A 27,222-nucleotide genomic window follows, 5' to 3' on the forward strand; every position below is an offset into this window, starting at 1 on the left:
CCAAATGATTAACCTTAACTTCACACATTTTCTGAATAGGTGCTCATGTTCACAGTCACAGACAGTTCAAAGTGCATCCATCTCAAATAGTCATTCAGATTCCCATGTAAAACGGCCTTTTAACCGACTAAAATATCACCCATGATATATTTTGGGGATTAAAATGCTCAACATTTGAAGAAAAAGTCATTTTTCTTCTCGGCTAACTATCAGGAAGTTTGAAAAGACAGGCGGAGTGGGCAGGGGTCTAATATTCATGAGCTGGCCTTGACTGACAGCTCTTTGAAACCCCTAATGTCAAACTGGACTGCAGTGTTGCAGTAAAATCAGCCCTAGCAAATCAGGTGAAACACAAATCAGGTGAAACATTGAAATGTCATAATTTGGCATGTCTCTGCTGGTGCAGTTCACAGCTGCACTGACGGATGTGTTGAATTACAACTGCCCCCTCACCCTTTGTTCCATGCTTGAAGACCAGCAACACCAGACAGATGAAAGGGGAGACATAAATATCTCGACCATAGATGAATAGTATAAGCTTTTAATTATATTTGCTGACACCTTACAGTCCAATTTTGCACCATTAGATTAGCTGTATAAACCACGCCCCTCCGCAAACACGCCTTCTCCGATGTTGGTAACAAGGCGGTACTTATTTAAATTAGGTAAGAGAATATGTTACCATTGGTGTATTAAAATGAGAGTTAGGGTGATGTCACCCCTTTTCCCTCAATAATCCCGCCTCCTGAATCCAAGTGTTTGACATGGGGGAGGAGACCAGTATCTTTATGGCCAACCTTGATCAATGTAGGAGCAACAGTCATTTTTCATACTTTGGTCATCATACTTTGATCTGGTTTCATCCAAATATCATCAAATTTCATGGAAAAACATGATTCTGACTGTTCATGACCTTTAAGTATCCTCGGCATAGTGGCAGTGAAGACGTTTCTCTCCCCTAAAAAAAAGTCTAAAGTCCCCTATGTAAAGCTGTAGAGATAGTGGCCAATCCAGTCCAGCAGGGTCAGTAAAGTTCAATCAGACCCAGGATGACTGTATTTCAGGAGGGTCATCTCCTCTTTCTGTCATCAGCTGCTTGTCCCTGGTTCTGTCTGTGTCCTCCATTCTGCTGCAGCCCGTCCAGTTGGAGATGGTTCTGGCGATAGCGCTTGATAAGGGCTCCGGGAAGCAGGGCCACACAGGCGATGGCCAACAGCTGTAGCAGTGTCCCCCAGGAGAAGATATCATCCAGGGAAGAGATCTCTGACAGGATGGAGCCTGTCCGCACGCAGATGAAGTTATACGGGATCAAACCTGATGAAGGAGAGGAGAGACTGGGTTAGATCTCCTAGATAAACACTAGACCTGGAGAAGGAGAGGAGAGACTGGGTTAGACCTCCTAGATAAACACTAGACCTGGGGAAGGAGAGGAGAGACTGGGTTAGACCTAGATAATCACTAGACCTGGAGAAGGAGAGGAGAGACTGGGTTAGACCTCCTAGATAAACACTAGACCTGGAGAAGGAGAGGAGAGACTGGGTTAGACCTCCTAGATAAACACTAGACCTGGGGAAGGAGAGGAGAGACTGGGTTAGACCTCCTAGATAATCACTAGACCTGGAGAAGGAGAGGAGAGACTGGGTTAGACCTCCTAGATAAACACTAGACCTGGAGAAGGAGATGAGAGACTGGGTTAGACCTCCTAGATAAACACTAGACCTGGAGAAGGAGAGGAGAGACTGGGTTAGACCTCCTAGATAAACACTAGACCTGGGGAAGGAGAGGAGAGACTGGGTTAGACCTCCTAGATAAACACTAGACCTGGAGAAGGAGAGGAGAGACTGGGTTAGACCTCCTAGATAAACACTAGACCTGGGGAAGGAGAGGAGAGACTGGGTTAGACCTCCTAGATAAACACTAGACCTGGAGAAGGAGAGGAGAGACTGGGTTAGACCTCCTAGATAAACACTAGACCTGGGGAAGGAGAGGAGAGACTGGGTTAGACCTCCTAGATAATCACTAGACCTGGAGAAGGAGAGGAGAGACTGGGTTAGACCTCCTAGATAAACACTAGACCTGGAGAAGGAGAGGAGAGACTGGGTTAGACCTCCTAGATAAACACTAGACCTGGGGAAGGAGAGGAGAGACTGGGTTAGACCTCCTAGATAATCACTAGACCTGGAGAAGGAGAGGAGAGACTGGGTTAGACCTCCTAGATAAACACTAGACCTGGAGAAGGAGATGAGAGACTGGGTTAGACCTCCTAGATAAACACTAGACCTGGAGAAGGAGAGGAGAGACTGGGTTAGACCTCCTAGATAAACACTAGACCTGGGGAAGGAGAGGAGAGACTGGGTTAGACCTCCTAGATAAACACTAGACCTGGAGAAGGAGAGGAGAGACTGGGTTAGACCTCCTAGATAAACACTAGACCTGGGGAAGGAGAGGAGAGACTGGGTTAGACCTCCTAGATAAACACTAGACCTGGAGAAGGAGAGGAGAGACTGGGTTAGACCTCCTAGATAAACACTAGACCTGGGGAAGGAGAGGAGAGACTGGGTTAGACCTAGATAAACACTAGACCTGGAGAAGGAGAGGAGAGACTGGGTTAGACCTCCTAGATAAACACTAGACCTGGAGAAGGAGAGGAGAGACTGGGTTAGACCTAGATAAACACTAGACCTGGGGAAGGAGAGGAGAGACTGGGTTAGACCTCCTAGATAAACACTAGACCTGGAGAAGGAGAGGAGAGACTGGGTTAGACCTAGATAAACACTAGACCTGGGGAAGGAGAGGAGAGACTGGGTTAAACCTCCTAGATAAACACTAGACCTGGGGAAGGAGAGGAGAGACTGGGTTAGACCTCCTAGATAAACACTAGACCTGGAGAAGGAGAGGAGAGACTGGGTTAGACCTAGATAAACACTAGACCTGGGGAAGGAGAGGAGAGACTGGGTTAGACCTCCTAGATAAACACTAGACCTGGAGAAGGAGAGGAGAGACTGAGTTAGACCTCCTAGATAAACACTAGACCTGGGGAAGGAGAGGAGAGACTGGGTTAGACCTTCTAGATAAACACTAGACCTGGAGAAGGAGAGGAGAGACTGGGTTAAACCTCCTAGATAAACACTAGACCTGGGGAAGGAGAGGAGAGACTGGGTTAGACCTCCTAGATAAACACTAGACCTAGAGAAGGAGAGGAGAGACTGGGTTAGACCTAGATAAACACTAGACCTGGAGAAGGAGAGGAGAGACTGGGTTAGACCTCCTAGATAAACACTAGACCTGATGAAGGAGAGGAGAGACTGGGTTAGACCTCCTAGATAAACACTAGACCTGGAGAAGGAGAGGAGAGACTGGGTTAGACCTAGATAAACACTAGACCTGGGGAAGGAGAGGAGAGACTGGGTTAGACCTTCTAGATAAACACTAGACCTGGAGAAGGAGAGGAGAGACTGGGTTAGACCTCCTAGATAAACACTAGACCTGGGGAAGGAGAGGAGAGACTGGGTTAGACCTTCTAGATAAACACTAGACCTGGAGAAGGAGAGGAGAGACTGGGTTAGACCTCCTAGATAAACACTAGACCTGGGGAAGGAGAGGAGAGACTGGGTTAGACCTCCTAGATAAAGGCGATATGGGAGGAGGGAGAGTTCGGAACAGTAAAGGTGGACATGATACATCTGGCTTTGGTAATTAATGACATCTGTTGAAGTAGTACTTCAAAATAACAAGGGAGAGACTGTGTTAGCATTCTGAGCTAAAGCCTAGACATTAACTCAGTCAGCTAATGAAAGTCTTCACGTCTTAAGCAAAATGATGTATCATGCGAGTGTCATTCGTAGTAGTATTATATAATAGTCCTGTGTGTTGTGTGGTGTTGTGTTGCGTTGCGTGGCAGTGCTGCGTCTGTTTCTCACCGATGAGTACGGAGAAGAAGAACATGGAGACGGGGATGTTTAGGATGGGGGACGTGACGTTCAGGAACCAGTTAGGAGTCATGGGGAAGAACCGCAGGAACAGGAGGAAGAAGAACAGACTGCTACGGTTCTCCTCCACCTGACGGAGAGAGGAGGGGGGGGGGTGGGAGAGAGGGGGAGGGGGGATGGGAGAGAGGAGGTGGGGGGGTGGGAGAGAGGAGGAGGAGAGGGGGTGGGAGAGAGGAGGAGAGAGGATGGGAGAGAGGGGGAGGGGGGGTGGGAGAGAGGAGGAGGGGGGGTGGGAGAGAGGAGGGGGGAGAGAGGAGGGGGGGGGTGGGAGAGAGGAGGAGGGGGGGGTGGGAGAGAGGAGGAGGGAGAGAGGAGGGGGGGGGGGGTGGGAGAGAGGAGGAGAGAGGATGGGAGAGAGGGGGAGGGGGGGTGGGAGAGAGGAGGAGGGGGGGTGGGAGAGAGGAGGGGGGAGAGAGGAGGGGGGGGGGTGGGAGAGAGGGGGAGGGGGGATGGGAGAGAGGAGGTGGGGGGGTGGGAGAGAGGAGGAGGAGAGGGGGTGGGAGAGAGGAGGAGAGAGGATGGGAGAGAGGGGGAGGGGGGGTGGGAGAGAGGAGGAGGGGGGGTGGGAGAGAGGAGGGGGGAGAGAGGAGGGGGGGGTGGGAGAGAGGAGGAGGGGGGGTGGGAGAGAGGAGGAGGGAGAGAGGAGGGGGGGGGGGGTGGGAGAGAGGAGGAGAGAGGATGGGAGAGAGGGGGAGGGGGGGTGGGAGAGAGGAGGAGGGGGGGTGGGAGAGAGGAGGGGGGAGAGAGGAGGGGGGGGGTGGGAGAGAGGAGGAGGGAGAGAGGAGGGGGGGGGGGTGGGAGAGAGGAGGAGAGAGGATGGGAGAGAGGGGGAGGGGGGGTGGGAGAGAGGAGGAGGGGGGGTGGGAGAGAGGAGGGGGGAGAGAGGAGGGGGGGGGGTGGGAGAGAGGAGGAGGGGGGGGTGGGAGAGAGGAGGAGGGAGAGAGGAGGGGGGGGGGGTGGGAGAGGGAAGGAGAGGGGATGGGAGAGAGGGGGAGGGGGGATGGGAGAGGGAAGGAGAGGGGATGGAGAGAGGAGGAGGGGGGGTGGGAGAGAGGAGGAGGGGGGGTGGGAGAGAGGAGGTGGGGGGGTGGGAGAGAGGAGGTGGGGGGGTGGGAGAGAGGGGGTGGGAGAGAGGGAAGGAGAGGGGATGGGAGAGGGAAGGAGAGGGGATGGGAGAGGGAAGGAGAGGGGATGGGAGAGGGAAGGAGAGGGGATGGGAGAGGGAAGGAGAGGGGAGGAGAGGGAAGGAGAGGGGATGGGAGAGGGAAGGAGAGGGGAAATAATGGGAGAGAGGAGGAGAGGGGATGGGAGAGGAGGAGAGGGGATGGGAGAGGAGGCGAGGGGATGGGAGAGGAGGAGAGGGGATGGGAGAGAGGGAAGGAGAGGGGAGGGGAGAGAGGGAAGGAGAGGGGAGGAGAGGGAAGTAGAGTGGAGGAGAGGAAAGTAGAGGGGAGGAGAGGGAAGTAGAGGGGAGGAGAGGGAAGGAGAGGGGAGGAGAGGGAAGGAGAGGGGAGGGGAGAGAGGGAAGGAGAGGGGATGGGAGAGAGGAGGAGAGGGGATGGGAGAGGGAAGGAGAGGGGATGGGAGAGGGAAGGAGAGGGGAGGAGAGGGAAGGAGAGGGGAGGAGAGGGAAGGAGAGGGGATGGGAGAGGGAAGGAGAGGGGAGGAGAGGGAAGGAGAGGGGATGGGAGAGGGAAGGAGAGGGGATGGGAGAGAGAAGGAGGGGGGGTGGGAGAGAGGAGGTGGGAGAGAGGAGGAGGGGGGGTGGGGGAGAGGAGGAGAGGGGGTGGGAGAGGGAAGGAGAGGGGATGGGAGAGGGGATGGGAGGGGATGGGAGAGAGGAGGAGGGGGGGTGGGAGAGGGAAGGAGAGGGGATGGGAGAGGGAAGGAGAGGGGATGGGAGAGGGGATGGGAGGGGATGGGAGAGAGGAGGAGGGGGGGTGGGAGAGGGAAGGAGAGGGGATGGGAGAGGGAAGGAGAGGGGATGGGAGAGGGGATGGGAGGGGATGGGAGAGAGGAGGAGGGGGGGTGGGAGAGGGAAGGAGAGGGGGGTGGGAGAGAGGAGGAGGGGGGTGGGAGAGAGGAGGAGAGGGGGTGGGAGAGAGGAGGAGGTAGAGAGGGAAGGAGAAGGATGAGAGAGGGAAGGAGAGGGGAAATAATGGGAGAGAGGAGGAGAGGGAGAAGGATGGGAGAGAGGAGGAGAGGGAGAAGGATGAGAGAGGGAAGGAGAGGGAGAAGGATGGGAGAGAGGAGGAGAGGGGGTGGGAGAACGAAGGAGGTAGAGAGGGAAGGAGAGGGGGTGGGAGAGAGGGAAGGAGAGGGGGAAGGAGAGGGGGTGGGAGAGAGGAGGAGGTGGAGAGGGGATGGGAGAGAGGAGGAGGTAGAGAGGGGGTGGGAGAGAGGAGGAGGTAGAGAGGGAAGGAGAGGGGGTGGGAGAATGGAGGAAGTAAAGAGGAAGAGAGAACTGTAATTTTAAATGTACTTATTAATGAATGATTGGAGGGATATTACTAAAGTCCCAACACTAAAAGAACACATGGCATTCTGAATTCTTACCCTGTGTAACACGCTTAGTTATGTTTCCCTTGACACTGTTTATGTATTCCTATTGGTTGGTTGAATTTACATATTAATAAGGTGTTATGCCATTGGTCATGCTTGCAGATAGGGGGAGGTCACATTCTGAAATAGTGCATTTTATACATTATATACTTCTATGGCCTTTTATTGTCCCCAGCACAAGGTGCACATTTGTAATGATCAAGCTGTTTAATCAGCTTCTTGATATGCCACACCTGTCAGGTGGATGGATTATCTTGGCAAAGGAGAAACGTTCACTAATGGGGATATAAACAAATATGCGTACAAAATTTGAGAAAAATAAGCTTTTTGTGCATATGGAAAATGTCCAGTATCTTATTTCAGCTCATGAAACATGGGACCAACACTTTACATGTTGCGTTTATATTTTAGTTCAGTGTATATTTGTGTGTTAGATATTGGTGGCTTCCTGGGATGCACTTTTCTATGATATTGCTGTAAGAGAGAGTTACCCAGCATGCTCTAATTCAGTTATTTCCATGCCAACAGACGATTCACAAATCTGCAGCGATCAACATAGTGTTGTCCTGAACATGTGTTTCCTGATGTCTATCGTCAGAATAATCACCAATCAACTGGGACCGCTGGCTGAACAGTCTGTTCTTTACAAACCAAAAACCCAAGAGAGTTACGAAGTACGATCACATCTGTTACACTGGTGATCAGACCAGTCTTCACTGGACAGCTGTTACACCTGTCTAACCTAATGTGTAAGCCAAGGACACTGTAAGAGGACACACACACACACACACACACACACACACACACACACACACACACACACACACACACACACACACACACACACACACACACACACACACACCTCTAATGTATCTTTAGAGAATTGTAATCAAAGGACATGTGGTATAGGAAGGGTCCTGTACCAGTCCTACACCCTCCTCCAACAACCCCATGGTACTGTGGTCTGGAACAACATACTCGGTCTCTCTCTCTCACCTTGTTCTGCAGCCTGTCCACCTTGTCAGGGAACAGGCGTATGATGTAGCTCTTCCCGAAGGCAGCGGAGAGCAGGTAACAGAAGGTAGAGCCGGTGGTGGTCAGAAGACAGGCCAGGACCAGACCCTGCCATGGACCAAACAGCGCCCCCGCCAGCATGTTCTGGGAAGCACAGGGGATGAGCATGGTGAGCACTGGTGGGAAAAGTACCCAATTGTCATACTTGAGTAAAAGTAAAGATACCTTCATAGAAAATGACTCAAGTGAAAGACACCCAGTAAAATACTACTTGAGTAAAAGTCAAAGAATATGGTTTTAAATATACTTAAGTACCAAAAGTTAACTGAAAACATATAAATCATTTCAAATTGCTTATATTAAGCAAACCAGACAACACAATGTTCTAGTTTGTTTATCTATAGATAGCCAGGGGCACACTCCAACACTCCGACATTATTTACAAATGAAGCATGTGTGTTTAGTGAGTCCGCCAGATCAGAGGCAGTAGGGATAAGTGTGTGAATTGGACCATTTTCCTGTCCTGCTAAGCATTCAAAATGTAACTTTTGGGTGTCAGGAAAAATGTATGGAGTAAAAACAACATTATTTTCTTTAGGAATGTAGTGAAATAAAAGTTGTCATGAAATATAAATAGTAAAGTACAGATACCTAAAAAAACGACTTAAGCAGTACTTTAAAGTATTTTTACTTAAGTACTTTACACCCCTGCTGGTGAGTGTCAGGAGGCAGGCTGTTCTGACCACGGATGGAGGTTCTGGTCATAGGGGCATGGACACTTGGAAACAAAGTGTGTGTGTTCCGTGGATGGGTGTAATGTTAGTCCCTCTCACCAGGAAGGAGGAGCCAGGGATGGCGAAGGACTGTTTGTAGAGGTAGGCACTACAGAACAGCAGCACCACGTAGCCTGTGTGTTCTGTCTTATAGAACTGCAGCATCTCAGCCAGCTCCCTCAGCTCATCCAGGTCCGACGGGAACTTCAGTCTGGAGGGAAACAAACACCAGCAACATCAGATAACATGGTTCCTAATACTCGTGTCAGATTTAGACCTAAATAGTGGCACCTAGTTACTGTTTGCACCAGGGGGATTTTTATTATTATTTTTCTTCAAAAGGGAATTGAGGACACTGAGGACAGAGCATTTAAGGTAACACAGGCGAAGGCCATAGGAAGGGGTTATAGGTCATAGGAAGGTGTTATCGGAAGGGGTTATAGGTCATAGGAAGGTGTTATAGGTCATAGGAAGGTGTTATCGGAAGGGGTTATAGGTTATAAATTATAGGAAGGGGTTATAAGTTATAGGAAACGGTTACAGGTTATAGGAAGGGGTCATAGGAAGAGGTTATAGGTTATAAGTTATAGGAAGGGATTACAGGTTATAGGAAGGGGTTATAGGTTATAAATTACAGGAAGGGGTTAAAGGTTATAGGAAGGGGTTATAAATTATAGGAAGGGATTATAGGTTATAGGAAGGGGTTATAGGTTATAGCCAGCCATAGTACACACAGTACAGACATACTACGGCTGTATATACTTTGGCTGTGTATACTATGGCTGTCTATGCTACGGCAGTATATACTATGGCTGTGTATACTATGGCTGTATACAGTATACAGCTGTATACACAGCCATAGTATATACTGCCATAGTACACACAGCCGTAGTATAGACAGCCGTAGTACACACAGCCATAGTATACACAGCCATAGTAGATACAGCCATAGTATACACAGCCGTAGTACACACAGCTGTAGTACAGACAGCCATAGTTGTAGTCATATAGGGAAGACATAATGCTCAGCCCCCAGTCTGCTGGTGTATGACTAGTCTAAACTTGACTCTCTAGAGTATTGGGAATCTGGGGATACCCTAATCTGACATCATAGACAGGTCAAACACAGACTAAAGTGGGCATGGCTGGTGCCCGTGTGCAGGCATGAGAGAGAGAGGGAGAGGTTTCCAGATGGCGGAGAGAGAGGGACGTGTTAGAGAGAGAGAGTATGAAACAGGATATGGGACAGAAATAGAGGCTTTTGCTCTGGGATTTCTGCCTCTGCTAGTTTCGATGCTGGAAGTATCAGGCTCCTCAGCCGTGACACAGACAGAATGAACCATAAACCATGAAACCTAAGCTGCTAGTATCACATCTAATGGTTGAGCTGTATGGGATGAATGGAAGGCAAAGCCACTGTGGTTAGGATCTCAGATGTGTATTCCTCAGCACACCGTGTCCAGTGTTATGTCCTGGGTAGCACCTCATCAGAACCGCCCGGTGTGTATCCCTCAGCACAGTGTCCAGTGTTATGTCCTGGGTAGCACCTCATCAGAACCGTCCGGTGTGTATCCCTCAGCACATCGTGTCCAGTGTTATGTTCTGGGTAGCACCTCATCAGAACCGTCCGGTGTGTATCCCGCAGCACACCGTGTCCAGTGTTATGTCCTGGGTAGCACCTCATCAGAACCGTCCGGTGTGTATCCCTCAGCACATCGTGTCCAGTGTTATGTCCTGGGTAGCACCTCATCAGAACCGTCCGGTGTGTATCCCTCAGCACACCGTGTCCAGTGTTATGTCCTGGGTAGCACCTCATCAGAACCGTCCGGTGTGTATCCCTCAGCACATCGTGTCCTGGGTAGCACCTCATCAGAACCGTCCGGTGTGTATTCCTCAGCACACCGTGTCCAGTTATGTCCTGGGTAGCACCTCATCAGAACCGTCCGGTGTGTATCCCTCAGCACATCGTGTCCAGTGTTATGTCCTGGGTAGCACCTCATCAGAACCGCCCGGTGTGTATCCCTCAGCACAGTGTCCAGTGTTATGTCCTGGGTAGCACCTCATCAGAACCGTCCGGTGTGTATCCCTCAGCACATCGTGTCCAGTGTTATGTCCTGGGTAGCACCTCATCAGAACCGTCCGGTGTGTATCCCTCAGCACACCGTGCCCAGTGTTATGTCCTGGGTAGCACCTCATCAGAACCGTCCGGTGTGTATCCCTCAGCACACCGTGTCCAGTGTTATGTCCTGGGTAGCACCTCATCAGAACCGTCCGGTGTGTATTCCTCAGCACACCGTGTCCAGTGTTATGTTCTGGGTAGCACCTCATCAGAACCGTCCGGTGTGTATCCCTCAGCACACCGTGTCCAGTGTTATGTCCTGGGTAGCACCTCATCAGAACCGTCCGGTGTGTATCCCTCAGCACACCGTGTCCAGTGTTATGTCCTGGGTAGCACCTCATCAGAACCGTCCGGTGTGTATCCCTCAGCCAACTGTGTCCAGTGTTATGTCCTGGGTAGCACCTCATCAGAACCGTCCGGTGTGTATCCCTCAGCACACCGTGTCCAGTGTTATGTCCTGGGTAGCACCTCATCAGAACCGTCCGGTGTGTATCCCTCAGCACAGTGTCCAGTGTTATGTCCTGGGTAGCACCTCATCAGAACCGTCCGGTGTGTATCCCGCAGCACACCGTGTCCAGTGTTATGTCCTGGGTAGCACCTCATCAGAACCGTCCGGTGTGTATCCCGCAGCACACCGTGTCCAGTGTTATGTCCTGGGTAGCACCTCATCAGAACCGTCCGGTGTGTATCCCTCAGCACATCGTGTCCAGTGTTATGTCCTGGGTAGCACCTCATCAGAACCGTCCGGTGTGTATCCCTCAGCACACCGTGCCCAGTGTTATGTTCTGGGTAGCACCTCATCAGAACCGTCCGGTGTGTATCCCTCAGCACAGTGTCCAGTGTTATGTCCTGGGTAGCACCTCATCAGAACCGTCCGGTGTGTATCCCTCAGCACACCGTGCCCAGTGTTATGTCCTGGGTAGCACCTCATCAGAACCGTCCGGTGTGTATCCCTCAGCACACCGTGCCCAGTGTTATGTCCTGGGTAGCACCTCATCAGAACCGTCCGGTGTGTATCCCTCAGCACAGTGCCCAGTGTTATGTTCTGGGTAGCACCTCATCAGAACCGTCCGGTGTGTATCCCTCAGCACATCGTGTCCTGGGTAGCACCTCATCAGAACCGTCCGGTGTGTATTCCTCAGCACACCGTGTCCAGTTATGTCCTGGGTAGCACCTCATCAGAACCGTCCGGTGTGTATCCCTCAGCCAACTGTGTCCAGTGTTATGTCCTGGGTAGCACCTCATCAGAACCGTCCGGTGTGTATCCCTCGGCACACCGTGTCCAGTGTTATGTCCTGGGTAGCACCTCATCAGAACCGTCCGGTGGTGGACCTGGCAGGAGACCATAGAGACCCAGTGGTGTCCTCCTGTCCAGGCTGTCCATCCACCTCCGTCTACCATCACCTCTGCATGTCTGTTCTCTAATAGGAGTGTACAGGGCTGATTAACGTGACGCCAGGGTCCTGAAACTCCTTTATAATTAGGTAGGATGAAATATGATGGGACCATGGCATAACGCCAACCAAGACAAGTGTGTCCTGTCCAGGGTTAGGTCAGAGCTGTATGTTCTCATACTCATCAGACTGAGGAGCACAGTATTTCAGGCCAAGTGAACCTAAGCCAGCCAAGAGAGGCCACGGCCAGGTCTCCACTGGGGCAGAAACCATAGACGTAGGAGAGAAGGTGGGGCTGGATGAGACACACAGGGGTTTAGAGTAGGCCAATAGGAACATCATCTGAAAACAGGAACTACTGTAATGTAATCAATCACCTAATGCTCTCAAACACCATCAGCAAGGACAAATACTTTGAGAGAACAGCAACCAGCTGTGACGTTTCCTCTGAATTAGCATACACTGACAGTCAGGTGTTTAATGAGGCCATTTTCATAACTTGTCGTGCAATCATCTGAGGGAAATGAGATGCTGCCAAACGCAGTGATTACTACAGCACCTCCATGGACTCTGCGCTGTCTGTCAATACACTTATCAACATCATAATCAAACAGATAACCACTCTGGGAGTACTCTGAGACTTTAATGTTACATCAGATCTATTACATAAATGGTGATGTCACTATGCTATTATTACCCCGAATATAACACTGTGGAAGTGGCTATATATTGACTTATTTGTAACGTTGTATACGTAAACATGTCCTAGAAAGTGTCATTGTACAAGCAGGCAGCTGCTGTAGCCTATAATTATTATGCTAATAGCTGAAAAGTCTTGCGACATCTGCCAAATTGTAGCTACAGATCTGTTGAGGCTGGCTACCTGTACTCTACAACTTCCACGTCCCCGTCTCCCTCTGCGCTCTCGTTGTTTAACTCATGTCGCCGGTGAAGATGTTGCGGTCCGGGCGGCAGGAAAGAGGACAGGAGATAGAGGTATAAAGTTGCCGCTCCTACCACAGATAATAAACCCGAAATGGAACCCATTGCTACGCGCTACACCGACCTCCTATCAGAAAGGCTTGTTCGGTGACCGACTCCCGTGTCGGTGTTGAGAAGTGAACGTCACAGAATAACTTCCGACAGTTGCCCTGTGGTCCTGGAATGCTTTCAACTGTATCTTCACTAGAGGGCAGCCTCGTGCTCTCTCTGGTGGTGCACGGGTCAACTGCCAGACTAGAGTACTGAGGATCTTTGTCTGGACCTTGATGTTATAAACTACAGTTGGCTCTCTCTACACCAAAGGATGTTTTTGGGCAACAAACTTGTTTCTCTGCACTACAACAGCTGGTGTATGATGAAGGTATTATCTTGTTTCTCTGTGCCACACCAGCTGGTGTATGATGAAGGTATTATCTTGTTTCTCTGCACTACAACAGCTGGTGTATGATGAAGGTATTATCTTGTTTCTCTGCACTACAACAGCTGGTGTATGATGAAGGTATTATATTGTTTCTCTGCACTACAACAGCTGGTGTATGATGAAGGTATTATCTTGTTTCTCTGCACTACAACAGCTGGTGTATGATGAAGGTATTATCTTGTTTCTCTGCACTACAACAGCTGGTGTATGATGAAGGTATTATCTTGTTTCTCTGCACTCCAACAGGTGATGAAGGTATTATCTTGTTTCTCTGCACTACAACAGCTGGTGTATGATGAAGGTATTATCTTGTTTCTCTGCACTACAACAGCTGGTGTATGATGAAGGTATTATCTTGTTTCTCTGCACTACAACAGGTGATGAAGGTATTATCTTGTTAATAAAGCTGAATAGAATAGTATATACTGTAACATAGACCTATAATGTTACACCAAATACACTTTGCACTACAACAGCTGGTGTATGATGAAGGTATTATATTGTTTCTCTGCACTACAACAGGTGATGAAGGTATTATATTGTTTCTCTGCACTACAACAGCTGGTGTACGATGAAGGTATTATCTTGTTTCTCTGCACTACAACAGCTGGTGTATGATGAAGGTATTATCTTGTTTCTCTGCACTACAACAGCTGGTGTATGATGAAGGTATTATCTTGTTTCTCTGCACTACAACAGCTGGTGTATGATGAAGGTATTATCTTGTTTCTCTGCACTACAACAGCTGGTGTATGATGAAGGTATTATCTTGTTTCTCTGCACTACAACAGCTGGTGTATGATGAAGGTATTATATTGTTTCTCTGCACTACAACAGCTGGTGTATGATGAAGGTATTATATTGTTTCTCTGAACTACAACAGCTGGTGTATGATGAAGGTATTATCTTGTTTATCTGCACTACAACAGCTGGTGTATGATGAAGGTATTATCTTGTTTCTCTGCACTACAACAGCTGGTGTATGATGAAGATATTATCTTGTTTCTCTGCACTACAACAGCTGGTGTATGATGAAGGTATTATCTTGTTTCTCTGCACTACAACAGCTGGTGTATGATGAAGGTATTATCTTGTTTCTCTGCACTACAACAGCTGGTGTATGATGAAGGTATTATATTGTTTCTCTGCACTACAACAGCTGGTGTATGATGAAGGTATTATCTTGTTTCTCTGCACTACAACAGGTGATGAAAGTATTAACTTGTTTCTCTGCACTACAACAGCTGGTGTATGATGAAGGTATTATCTTGTTTCTCTGCACTACAACAGCTGGTGTATGATGAAGGTATTATCTTGTTTCTCTGCACTACAACAGCTGGTGTATGATGAAGGTCTTTTATTGTTTCTCTGCACCACAACAGCTGGTGTATGATGAAGGTATTATCTTGTTTCTCTGCACTACAACAGCTGGTGTATGATGAAGGTATTATCTTGTTTCTCTGCACTACAACAGCTGGTGTATGATGAAGGTATTATCTTGTTTCTCTGCACTACAACAGCTGGTGTATGATGAAGGTATTATCTTGTTTCTCTGCACTACAGCAGGTGATGAAGGTATTATCTTGTTTCTCTGCACTACAACAGCTGGTGTATGATGAAGGTATTATCTTGTTTCTCTGCACTACAACAGGTGATGAAGGTATTATCTTGTTTCTCTGCACTACAACAGCTGGTGTATGATGAAGGTATTATCTTGTTTCTCTGCACTACAACAGCTGGTGTATGATGAAGGTATTATCTTGTTTCTCTGCACTACACCAGCTGGTCTATGATGAAGATATTATCTTGTTTCTCTGCACTACAACAGCTGGTGTATGATGAAGGTATTATCTTGTTTCTCTGCACTACAACAGCTGGTGTATGATGAAGGTATTATCTTGTTTCTCTGCACTACAACAGGTAATGAAGGTATTATCTTGTTTCTCTGCACCACAACAGCTGGTGTATGATGAAGGTATTATCTTGTTTCTCTGCACTACAACAGCTGGTGTATGATGAAGGTATTATCTTGTTTCTCTGCACTACAACAGCTGGTGTATGATGAAGGTATTATCTTGTTTCTCTGCACTACAACAGCTGGTGTATGATGAAGGTATTATCTTGTTTCTCTGCACTACAACAGCTGGTGTATGATGAAGGTATTATCTTGTTTCTCTGCACTACACCAGCTGGTGTATGATGAAGGTATTATCTTGTTTCTCTGCACTACACCAGCTGGTGTATGATGAAGATATTATCTTGTTTCTCTGCACTACAACAGCTGGTGTATGATGAAGGTATTATCTTGTTTCTCTGCACTACACCAGCTGGTGTATGATGAAGGTATTATCTTGTTTCTCTGCACTACAACAGGTGATGAAGGTATTATCTTGTTAATAAAGCTGAATAGAATAGTATATACTGTAACATAGACCTATAATGTTACACCAAATACACTTCAGTCATTTCTTCTCTGAAAATAATCAATCACAAATAATCTCTGCCACAACTCAACACAGTGCCACTAGGCAGGATATATGCTTTGATTGAATTGAAATAGGCCTACAAGAAAAGGTTTGTTAACACCATCTGCTTTAATTCAAGTTAATGTCACGTTCACAAGTACAGTGAAATGCCTTTCTTTCCTAGCTCTAAACCCAACAACACAGTAATTAATGTAGTACTTAAAAACAACATAAGGTAGAACAAGAACAAATAATAAAAATAACTGTAAAGTAAGTAAGATATATACAGGGTCAGTTCCAGTAGCATATTGACAATGTGCAGGGATACTGGTGATCGAGGTAGGTATGTACAGGGGTAAGGTGACTAGGCATCAGAATATATGATTAACAGAGTAGCAGCAGCGTACATTATGATTTTGTGTGTGTGTGTGTGTAGTCAGTATACATGTGTGTTGGAGTGTCAGTGTGTATAGAGTCCTGTGAGTCTGCATAGAGACAGTGCAAAAATACAAATGTTACACAAAGGGTGAACTCAGATATTTTGTTAGCTATTTAACAGTCTTATTGTTTGGAGATAGAAGCTGTTCAGGAGCCTGTTGGTGTCAGACTTAATGCACCGGTACCGCTTGCTGTGCGGAAACAGAGAGAACAGTCTATGGCTTGGGTGGCTGGAGTCCAATGATTTTCCGGGCCTTCCTTTTACACCGCATGATATAGAGGTCCTGGATGGCAGGGAGCTCGGCCCCAGTGGTGTACCGGCTGTCCGCACCACCCTCTGTAGCGCCATGCGATCGAGGGCGGTGCTGTTGCCATACCAAGCAGCGATGCAGCCAGTCCAGATGCTCTCAACGGTGCAGCTGTAGAATTTAAAAAATTTGAGGGCCCATTCCAAACCTTTTGAGGGCCCATGCCAAACCTTTTGAGGGCCCATTCCAAACCTTTTGAGGGCCCATTCCAAACCTTTTGAGGGCCCATTCCAAACCTTTTCAACCTCCTGAGGGGGACGAGGTGCTCATCAAACAGTCATTCTAGAAGATCTGAATGCCTATTTAAACTGATTTAAACTGATTAAGATCAAATGATTGGCATGCAGTTAGGAAACGTGAAGAATCATTCAAGATTGACAATGATAGCCCGTTTTGAAATGAGGTATGCCTAACAGTGTTTATAAATGTTTCTTGAGACCATATGGGTGGGCTAACATGGTGTTTATAAATGTTTACTGAGACCATATGGGTAGGCTAACATGGTGTTTATAAATGTTTCTTTAGACCATATGGGTGGGCTAACATGGTGTTTATAAATGTTTCTTTAGACCATATGGGTGGGCTAACATGGTGTTTATAAATGTTTCTTTAGACCATATGGGTGGGCTAACATGGTGTTTATAAATGTTTCTTGAGACCATATGGGTGGGCTAACATGGTGTTTATAAATGTTTCTTTAGACCATATGGGTGGGCTAACATGGTGTTTATAAATGTTTCTTGAGACCATATGGGTGGGCTAACATGGTGTTTATAAATGTTTACTGAGACCATATGGGTGGGCTAACATGGTGTTTATAAATGTTTACTGAGACCATATGGGTGGGCTAACATGGTGGTATAAATGTTTACTGAGACCATATGGGTGGGCTAACATGGTGTTTATAAATGTTTACTGAGACCATATGGGTGGGCTAACATGGTGTTATACATGTTTACTGAGACCATATGGGTGGGCTAACATGGTGTTATAAATGTTTACTGAGACCATATGGGTGGGCTAACATGGTGTTATACATGTTTACTGAGACCATATGGGTGGGCTAACATGGTGGTATAAATGTTTACTGAGACCATATTGGTGGGCTAACATGGTGTTTATAAATGTTTACTGAGACCATATTGGTGGGCGTAGGGAGACATTCCAGTTGGAGGATACATTTTATTCTATTATGATATTCAATGGGCTTCTTCTGTCGGTAAAACTTTGAGAAACTACATCATAAAAGATAATAATATTTCACTTCTTCACCTAAAGAAAATATCACTACGCCATTGATTTAATTAATCGTAGCAAAACATGCTCAAAATAAATGTCCCACAAGATATTGTAACCCTATAGCTTTTGCAACTCCCAAAGAGGAATAGCAGAGAGGCTTGTGTATATTGTCAGATCCACTGTGTACTGTACGTTCCCCCAGGCTAAACGCCAAAGCATTTCTGTGACAATAGACAACAGCAGCTCAAGGACAGAACTACATACATTTAAATGGAGAGAATTCATGCATTTTAAGCATTTCTGTGAAGCTTTGCGATTGGCTCACAAGTGAGCATTGTCCCAAAGCTTGGAAATGTTTTCACGGCTTGGTTTATTTACACAAAAGGTGAATGGTGGGATCTTTGAAGAAAATAACGAAATCATTACCTCTGTTGGTGGGATTAAATGTACCAGATTTGTTACCAGCTTCAGCTCTTTCAGATAAATAAATGGCGGTAAAACGAAGACGGTAAAGTTGTCGGGGTTTTGTCTTGGCATGAAGGGGATATTAATGACAAGATCTCACCTCATCACGACTGAGAAGACTTCTTCAAGTGTTGCTGTCCTGGAACAAGCCACTGTGCCTGACAGAGGACGTCTTCCTCCACTAGATCTAGGATTAGAGCATTTATCTGGCTGTCTACTAAGAACTTCATCAACATTTCAGAGGCAAGCAAGTTTTAAGAAAACGCCAAAAAATGAAAGCGACTATGCATTTTCTAAGATAGAGACAATTCTGTGCATGTTGTTACTCTTCCTAGTCGGTCCATGTTGCTAGAAGTCTACAGCGAACATGAAATCTACAGCCACAAAATGGCAGGAACGCACCAGCAGAGATGCCACCTCGTCATCACGACTGAGAAGTTGGTCTCCTGGAACAAGCCACTGCGCCTGACAAACTGTGGATGGCATCCTACTCCACCACTGCTCCTGACAAACTGTGGATGGCATCCTACTCCACCACTGCGCCTGACAAACTGTGGATGGCATCCTACTCCACCACTGCTCCTGACAAACTGTGGATGGCATCCTACTCCACCACTGCTCCTGACAAACTGTGGATGGCATCCTACTCCACCACTGGAGTGACAAACTGTGGATGGCATCCTACTCCACCACTGCTCCTGACAAACTGTGGATGGCATCCTACTCCACCACTGCGCCTGACAAACTGTGAATGGCATCCTACTCCACCACTGCGCCTGACAAACTGTGAATGGCATCCTACTCCACCACTGCTCCTGACAAACTGTGAATGGCATCCTACTCCACCACTGCTCCTGACAAACTGTGGATGGCATCCTACTCCACCACTGCTCCTGACAAACTGTGGATGGCATCCTACTCCACCACTGCGCCTGACCAACTGTGAATGGCATCCTACTCCACCACTGCTCCTGACAAACTGTGGATGGCATCCTACTCCACCACTGCTCCTGACAAACTGTGGATGGCATCCTACTCCACCACTGCGCCTGACCAACTGTGAATGGCATCCTACTCCACCACTGCTCCTGACAAACTGTGAATGGCATCCTACTCCACCACTGCTCCTGACAAACTGTGGATGGCATCCTACTCCACCACTGGAGTGACAAACTGTGGATGGCATCCTACTCCACCACTGCTCCTGACAAACTGTGGATGGCATCCTACTCCACCACTGCGCCTGACAAACTGTGAATGGCATCCTACTCCACCACTGCGCCTGACAAACTGTGAATGGCATCCTACTCCACCACTGCTCCTGACAAACTGTGAATGGCATCCTACTCCACCACTGCTCCTGACAAACTGTGGATGGCATCCTACTCCACCACTGCTCCTGACAAACTGTGGATGGCATCCTACTCCACCACTGCGCCTGACAAACTGTGAATGGCATCCTACTCCACCACTGCTCCTGACAAACTGTGAATGGCATCCTACTCCACCACTGCTCCTGACAAACTGTGAATGGCATCCTACTCCACCACTGCTCCTGACAAACTGTGGATGGCATCCTACTCCACCACTGCTCCTGACAAACTGTGGATGGCATCCTACTCCACCACTGCTCCTGACAAACTGTGGATGGCATCCTACTCCACCACTGGAGTGAAACCATTTACTGACAATCAAAGGGACGTCCACAAATATGAATAGCTTCTTCTTTTTTTTGACGTGTCCATTTTGTTGAAATATATTTTACTGTTGTCATGCATGTTAAAAGGGGAGTTAACAAATCAGTCTGTAAATGTGTGTAGCATACCTTTGTATCCAGAGGCACACACAGGTGTCAGAGGAACACCTAAGAATGTCAGAGGAAGTGTCCTCAAAAAATACAAATAAAACATCCGCTTCATAGTTGACGGCAGAACAACTCCAAATAGGAAAGTATTGCTGGACAGCAAGTCTAGATGCAGTGTCTTCATCAACTCCATGTTCTAAATAGGAAAGTATTGCTGGACAGCAAGTCTAGATGCAGTGTCTTCATCAACTCCATGTTCTAAATAGGAAAGTATTGCTGGACAGCAAGTCTAGATGCAGTGTCTTCATCAACTCCATGTTCTAAATAGGAAAGTATTGCTGGACAGCAAGTCTAGATGCAGTGTCTTCATCAACTCCATGTTCTAAATAGGAAAGTATTGCTGGACAGCAAGTCTAGATGCAGTGTCTTCATCAACTCCATGTTCTAAATAGGAAAGTATTGCTGGACAGCAAGTCTAGATGCAGTGTCTTCATCAACTCCATGTTCTAAATAGGAAGGTTTAACTGGACAGCAAGTCTAGATGCAGTGTCTTTATCAACTCCATGTTCTAAATAGGAAGGTTTAACTGGACAGCAAGTCTAGATGCAGTGTCTTCATCAACTCCATGTTCTAAATAGGAAGGTTTAACTGGACAGCAAGTCTAGATGCAGTGTCTTCATCAACTCCATGTTCTAAATAGGAAGGTTTAACTGGACAGCAAGTCTAGATGCAGTGTCTTTATCAACTCCATGTTCTAAATAGGAAGGTTTAACTGGACAGCAAGTCTAGATGCAGTGTCTTCATCAACTCCATGTTCTAAATAGGAAAGTATTGCTAACTGGACAGCAAGTCTAGATGCAGTGTCTTCATCAACTCCATGTTCTAAATAGGAAAGTATTGCTAACTGGACAGCAAGTCTAGATGCAGTGTCTTCATCAACTCCATGTTCTAAATAGGAAAGTATTGCTAACTGGACAGCAAGTCTAGATGCAGTGTCTTCATCAGGTGCGAGGGTTGAACTTTACCGCCAAATATGTTTATATCTGCGTTACTACCACTGTGAAGCAGGCAAGAATAAGTACTTCCGGGTCACATATTTCTTGAGGAATCCTTCAGAATAAGAGTCACGTTCTATATAGTTTGTAAATTAATACTTAGAGTGAGAATTATGGAAAATGTGCACAGTTATCGATGTATTTTACACTAGTTATCATACAAATAATAATTGAAAGTATTTCTATGAGATATGTGTTCTATATATTATATTTTCTTCAAACCTAAATGGTCAACATTTCTGTGCACTCCTGTCATTTATTGCACCATACACACTTTTTCTGTACATTGTGTTGCAGTAAAATGTGGGTCCTTTCTACTCAGCACTTCTAGTTTCCAAATCCACAGAGCGTCACTGCTCCTTCTGCAACCCCTTAAAGAGTGGCATATCATCTTCAATCCATTCCTATTTGTATTAGTATTTATTTAACCTTTATTTAACTAGGCAAGTTAGTTAAGAACAAATTCTTATTTTCAATGACGGCCTAGGAACAGTGGGTTAACTGCCTTGTTCAGGGGCGGAACGACAGATTTTAACCTTGTCAGCTCAGGGATTCGATCTAGAAACCTTTCGGTTACAGGCCCAACGCTCTAACCACTAAGCTACCTGTATTGGACATATATTTATTTATTTAACCTTTATTTAACTAGGCAAGTCAGTTAAGAACAAATTCTTATTTACAATGACGGCCTACTCTCTCAAACAGAGACCAGTGGATCCAACTAGTCTGTCTACAGATACACACTACTGTGGTCTTCAAACAGAGACCAGTGGATCTGACTAGTCTGTCTACAGATACACACTACTGTGGTCTTCAAACAGAGACCAGTGGATCTGACTAGTCGGTCTACAGATACACACTACTGTGGTCTTCAAACAGAGACCAGTGGATCTGACTAGTCGGTCTACAGATACACACTACTGTGGTGTTCAAACAGAGACCAGTGGATCTGACTAGTCGGTCTACAGATACACACTACTGTGGTGTTCAAACAGAGACCAGTGGATCTGACTAGTCTGGTTACAGATATACTCTACTGTGGTCTTCAAACAGAGACCAGTGGATCTGACTAGTCTGGTTACAGATATACACTACTGTGGTCTTCAAACAGAGACCAGTGGATCTGACTAGTCTGGTTACAGATATACTCTACTGTGGTCTTCAAACAGAGACCAGTGGATCTGACTAGTCTGGTTACAGATATACTCTACTGTGGTCTTCAAACAGAGACCAGTGGATCTGACTAGTCTGGTTACAGATATACTCTACTGTGGTCTTCAAACAGAGACCAGTGGATCTGACTAGTCTGGTTACAGATATACTCTACTGTGGTCTTCAAACAGAGACCAGTGGATCTGACTAGTCTGGTTACAGATATACACTACTGTGGTCACTACTGTGTGTGTGTGTGTGTGTGTGTGTGTGTGTGTGTGTGTGTGTACTTACATGTATTAAGGTATCCATGCCTGCCTGTGTACATGAAAATGAAGGATAAAAGAAGAGAATAACCTCTACAACACTGAACTCTTCTGCTGCAATGACAGACATGTTTCATAGTCTGACTGACTGATTGTGTTGGGGGGGGGGGAGAGAGCTACTTTGTGTTTGATCTATTATTCAGAAGAAGTGGAGATGAACATTGTTAGAATATTAATCTCCAAACCCTCACCACCACTCACTCCATCTGCATATACTTATATAGCCATTGTACTGTGGAACCCATCTATATATACTTATATAGCTACTGTACTGGGGAACCCATCTATATATATAGCTACTGTACTGGGGAACCCATCTATATATACTTATATAGCTACTGTACTGGGGAACCCATCTATATATATAGCTACTGTACTGGGGAACCCATCTATATATAGCTACTGTACTGGGGAACCCATCTATATATATAGCTACTGTACTGGGGAACCCATCTATATATACTTATATAGCTACTGTACTGGGGAACCCATCTATATATATAGCTACTGTACTGGGGAACCCATCTATATATATAGCTACTGTACTGGGGAACCCATCTATATATATATAGCTACTGTACTGGGGAACCCATCTATATATACTTATATAGCTACTGTACTGGGGAACCCATCTATATATATATAGCTACTGTACTGGGGAACCCATCTATATATATAGCTACTGTACTGGGGAACCCATCTATATATATAGCTACTGTACTGGGGAACCCATCTATATATAGCTACTGTACTGGGGAACCCATCTATATATATAGCTACTGTACTGGGGAACCCATCTATATATACTTATATAGCTACTGTACTGGGGAACCCATCTATATATATAGCTACTGTACTGGGGAACCCATCTATATATATAGCTACTGTACTGGGGAACCCATCTATATATATATAGCTACTGTACTGGGGAACCCATCTATATATACTTATATAGCTACTGTACTGGGGAACCCATCTATATATATATAGCTACTGTACTGGGGAACCCATCTATATATATAGCTACTGTACTGGGGAACCCATCAATATATATAGCTACTGTACTGGGGAACCCGTCTATATATACTTATATAGCTACTGTACTGGGGAACCCATCTATATATATAGCTACTGTACTGGGGAACCCATCTATATATATAGCTACTGTACTGGGGAACCCATCTATATACATAGCTACTGTACTGGGTAACCCATCTATATATATAGCTACTGTACTGGGGAACCCATCTATATATATATATATATATAGCTACTGTACTGGGGAACCCATCTATATATATATATATAGCTACTGTACTGGTGAACCCATCTATATATATAGCTACTGTACTGGGGAACCCATCTATATATATAGCTACTGTACTGGGGAACCCATCTATATATATAGCTACTGTACTGGTGAACCCATCTATATATATATATAGCTACTGTACTGGGGAACCCATCTATATATATATAGCTACTGTACTGGGGAACCCATCTATATATATATAGCTACTGTACTGGGGAACCCATCTATATATATAGCTACTGTACTGGGGAACCCATCTATATATATATATAGCTACTGTACTGGGGAACCCATCTATATATATAGCTACTGTACTGGGGAACCCATCTATATATATAGCTACTGTACTGGGGAACCCATCTATATATATAGCTACTGTATTGGTGAACCCATCTATATATATAGCTACTGTACTGGGGAACCCATCTATATATATAGCTACTGTACTGGGGAACCCATCTATATATATATATATATATATAGCTACTGTACTGGGGAACCCATCTATATATATAGCTACTGTACTGGGGAACCCATCTATATATATAGCTACTGTACTGGGGAACCCATCTATATATATAGCTACTGTACTGGTGAACCCATCTATATATATAGCTACTGTACTGGGGAACCCATCTATATATATATAGCTACTGTACTGGGGAACCCATCTATATATATAGCTACTGTACTGGGGAACCCATCTATATATATAGCTACTGTACTGGGGAACCCATCTATATATATATAGCTACTGTACTGGGTAACCCATCTATATATATAGCTACTGTACTGGGGAACCCATCTATATATATATGTAGCTACTGTACTGGGGAACCCATCTATATATATAGCTACTGTACTGGGTAACCCATCTATATATATAGCTACTGTACTGGGGAACCCATCTATATATATAGCTACTGTACTGGGTAACCCATCTATATATATAGCTACTGTACTGGGGAACCCATCTATATATATAGCTACTGTACTGGGGAACCCATCTATATATATAGCTACTGTACTGGGTAACCCATCTATATATATATAGCTACTGTACTGGGGAACCCATCTATATATATATATATAGCTACTGTACTGGGGAACCCATCTATATATATATAGCTACTGTACTGGGGAACCCATCTATATATATAGCTACTGTACTGGGGAACCCATCTATATATATAGCTACTGTACTGGTGAACCCATCTATATATATAGCTACTGTACTGGGGAACCCATCTATATATATAGCTACTGTACTGGGGAACCCATCTATATATATAGCTACTGTACTGGGGAACCCATCTATATATATATATATATATAGCTACTGTACTGGGGAACCCATCTATATATATAGCTACTGTACTGGGGAACCAATCTATATATATATATAGCTACTGTACTGGGGAACCCATCTATATATATAGCTACTGTACTGGGGAACCCATCTATATATATAGCTACTGTACTGGGGAACCCATCTATATATATAGCTACTGTACTGGGGATCCCATCTATATATATATAGCTACTGTACTGGGGAACCCATCTATATATATATAGCTACTGTACTGGGGAACCCATCTATATATATAGCTACTGTACTGGGGAACCCATGTATATACAGTTGAAGTCAGAAGTTTACATTTACAAGTTTACATACACCTTAGCAAAATACATTTAATCTCAGTTTTTCACAATTCCTGTCATTTAATCCTCGTAAAAAATCTAGGTCAGTTAAGATCACCACTTTATTTTAAGAATGTGAAATGTCACAATAATAGTAGAGAGAATGATATATTTCAACTTTTTTTTCTTTCATCACATTCCCAGTGGGTCAGATGTTTACATTACACTCAATTACTATTTTGTAGCATTGCCTTTAAATGGTTTAACTTGGGCCAAATGTTTCGGGTAGCCTTCCACAAGCTTCCCACAATAAGTTGGGTAAATTTTGGCCATTCCTCCTGACAGAGCTGGTGTAACTGAGTCAGGTTTGTAGACCTCCTTGCTCGCACATGCTTTTTCAGTTCTGCCCACAAATTTTCTATAGGATTGAGGTCAGGGCTTAGTGATGGCCACTCCAATACCTTGACTTTGATGTCCTTAAGCCATTTTGCCACAACTTTGGAAGTATGCTTGGGGTCATTGTCCATTTGGAAGACTCATTTGCGACCAAGCTTTAACTTCCTGACTGATGTCTTGAGATGTTGCTTCAATATATCCACATCATTTTCTTTCCTCATGATGCCATCTATTTTGTTAAGTGCACCAGTCCCTCATGCAGCAAAACACCCCCACAACATGATGCTGCCAGCGGTTTTGGAGCAGTGGCTTCTTCCTTGCTGAGCGGCCTTTCAGGTTGTCAATATAGGACTCGTTTTACTGTGGACATAGATACTTTTGTACTTGTTTCCTCCAGCATCTTCACAAGGTCATTTGCTGTTGTTCTGGGATTGATTTGCACATTTCGCACCAAAGTACGTTCATCTCTAGGAGACAGAACGCGTCTCCTTCCTGAGCGGTATGACGGCTGAGTGGTCCCATGGTGTTTATACTTGCGTACTATTGTTTGTACAGATGAACGTGGTACCCTCAGGCGTTTGGAAATTGCTCCCAAGGATGAACAAGACTTGTGGAGGTCTACAATTTATTTTCTGAGGTCTTGGCTGATTTCTTTTGATTTTCACATGTCAAGCAAAGAGGCACTGAGTTTGAAGGTAGGCCTTGAAATACATCCACAGGTACACCTCCAATTGACTCAGATTATGTCAATTAGTCTATCATAAGCTTCTAAAGCATTACATAATTTTCTGGAATTTTCCAAGCTGTTTAAAGGCACAGTCAACTTAGTGTATGTAAACTTCTGACCCACTGGAATTGTGATACAATGAATTTTAAGTGAAATAATCTGTCTGTAAACAATTGTTGGAAAATGACTTGTGTCATGCACAAAGATGTCCTAACCGACATGCCAAAACTATAGTTTGGTAACAAGAAATTTGTGGAGTGGTTGAAAAATGAGTTTTAATGACTCCAACCTAAGTGTATGTAACTTCTGACTTCAACTGTACATACAGTACCAGTCGAAAGTTTGGACACACCTACTCTTTCAAGGGTTTTTCTTTATTTTTACTATTTTTGACATTGCAAAATAATACTGAAGACATCAAAACTATGAAATAACATATATGGAATCATGTAGTAACCAAAAAAGGGTTAAACAAATCAAAATCTCACATTTGGACTCATCAGACTAAAGGACAGATTTCCACTGGTCTAATGTCCATTGCTCGTGTTTCTTGACCCAAGCAAGTCTCTTCTTCTTATCGGACGAAGAGGAGGAGTAGGGATTGGACCAAAGCGCAG

The 27,222-nt window shown here is 45.5% G+C and overlaps 1 protein-coding gene across 1 annotated transcript; it reads right to left on the reverse strand.

Moving 5' to 3' along the window:
• Window positions 1–527: 527 nt before the first annotated feature.
• On the reverse strand, window positions 528–12,979 carry LOC120051476 (transmembrane protein 41A-B-like). The gene is made up of 5 exons (XM_038998360.1): window positions 12,738–12,979; window positions 8,402–8,552; window positions 7,551–7,712; window positions 3,921–4,059; window positions 528–1,314 (listed from the first exon to the last, which is right to left on the reverse strand). The coding sequence occupies exons 1-5, from the start codon at window positions 12,899–12,901 to the stop codon at window positions 1,070–1,072; spliced, it is 861 nt and encodes a 286-aa protein (XP_038854288.1). The 5' UTR covers window positions 12,902–12,979; the 3' UTR covers window positions 528–1,069.
• Window positions 12,980–27,222: the final 14,243 nt, after the last annotated feature.

The sequence above is a fragment of the Salvelinus namaycush genome, chromosome 7 (assembly GCF_016432855.1).
Source record: "Salvelinus namaycush isolate Seneca chromosome 7, SaNama_1.0, whole genome shotgun sequence".
Taxonomy (NCBI): domain Eukaryota; kingdom Metazoa; phylum Chordata; class Actinopteri; order Salmoniformes; family Salmonidae; genus Salvelinus; species Salvelinus namaycush.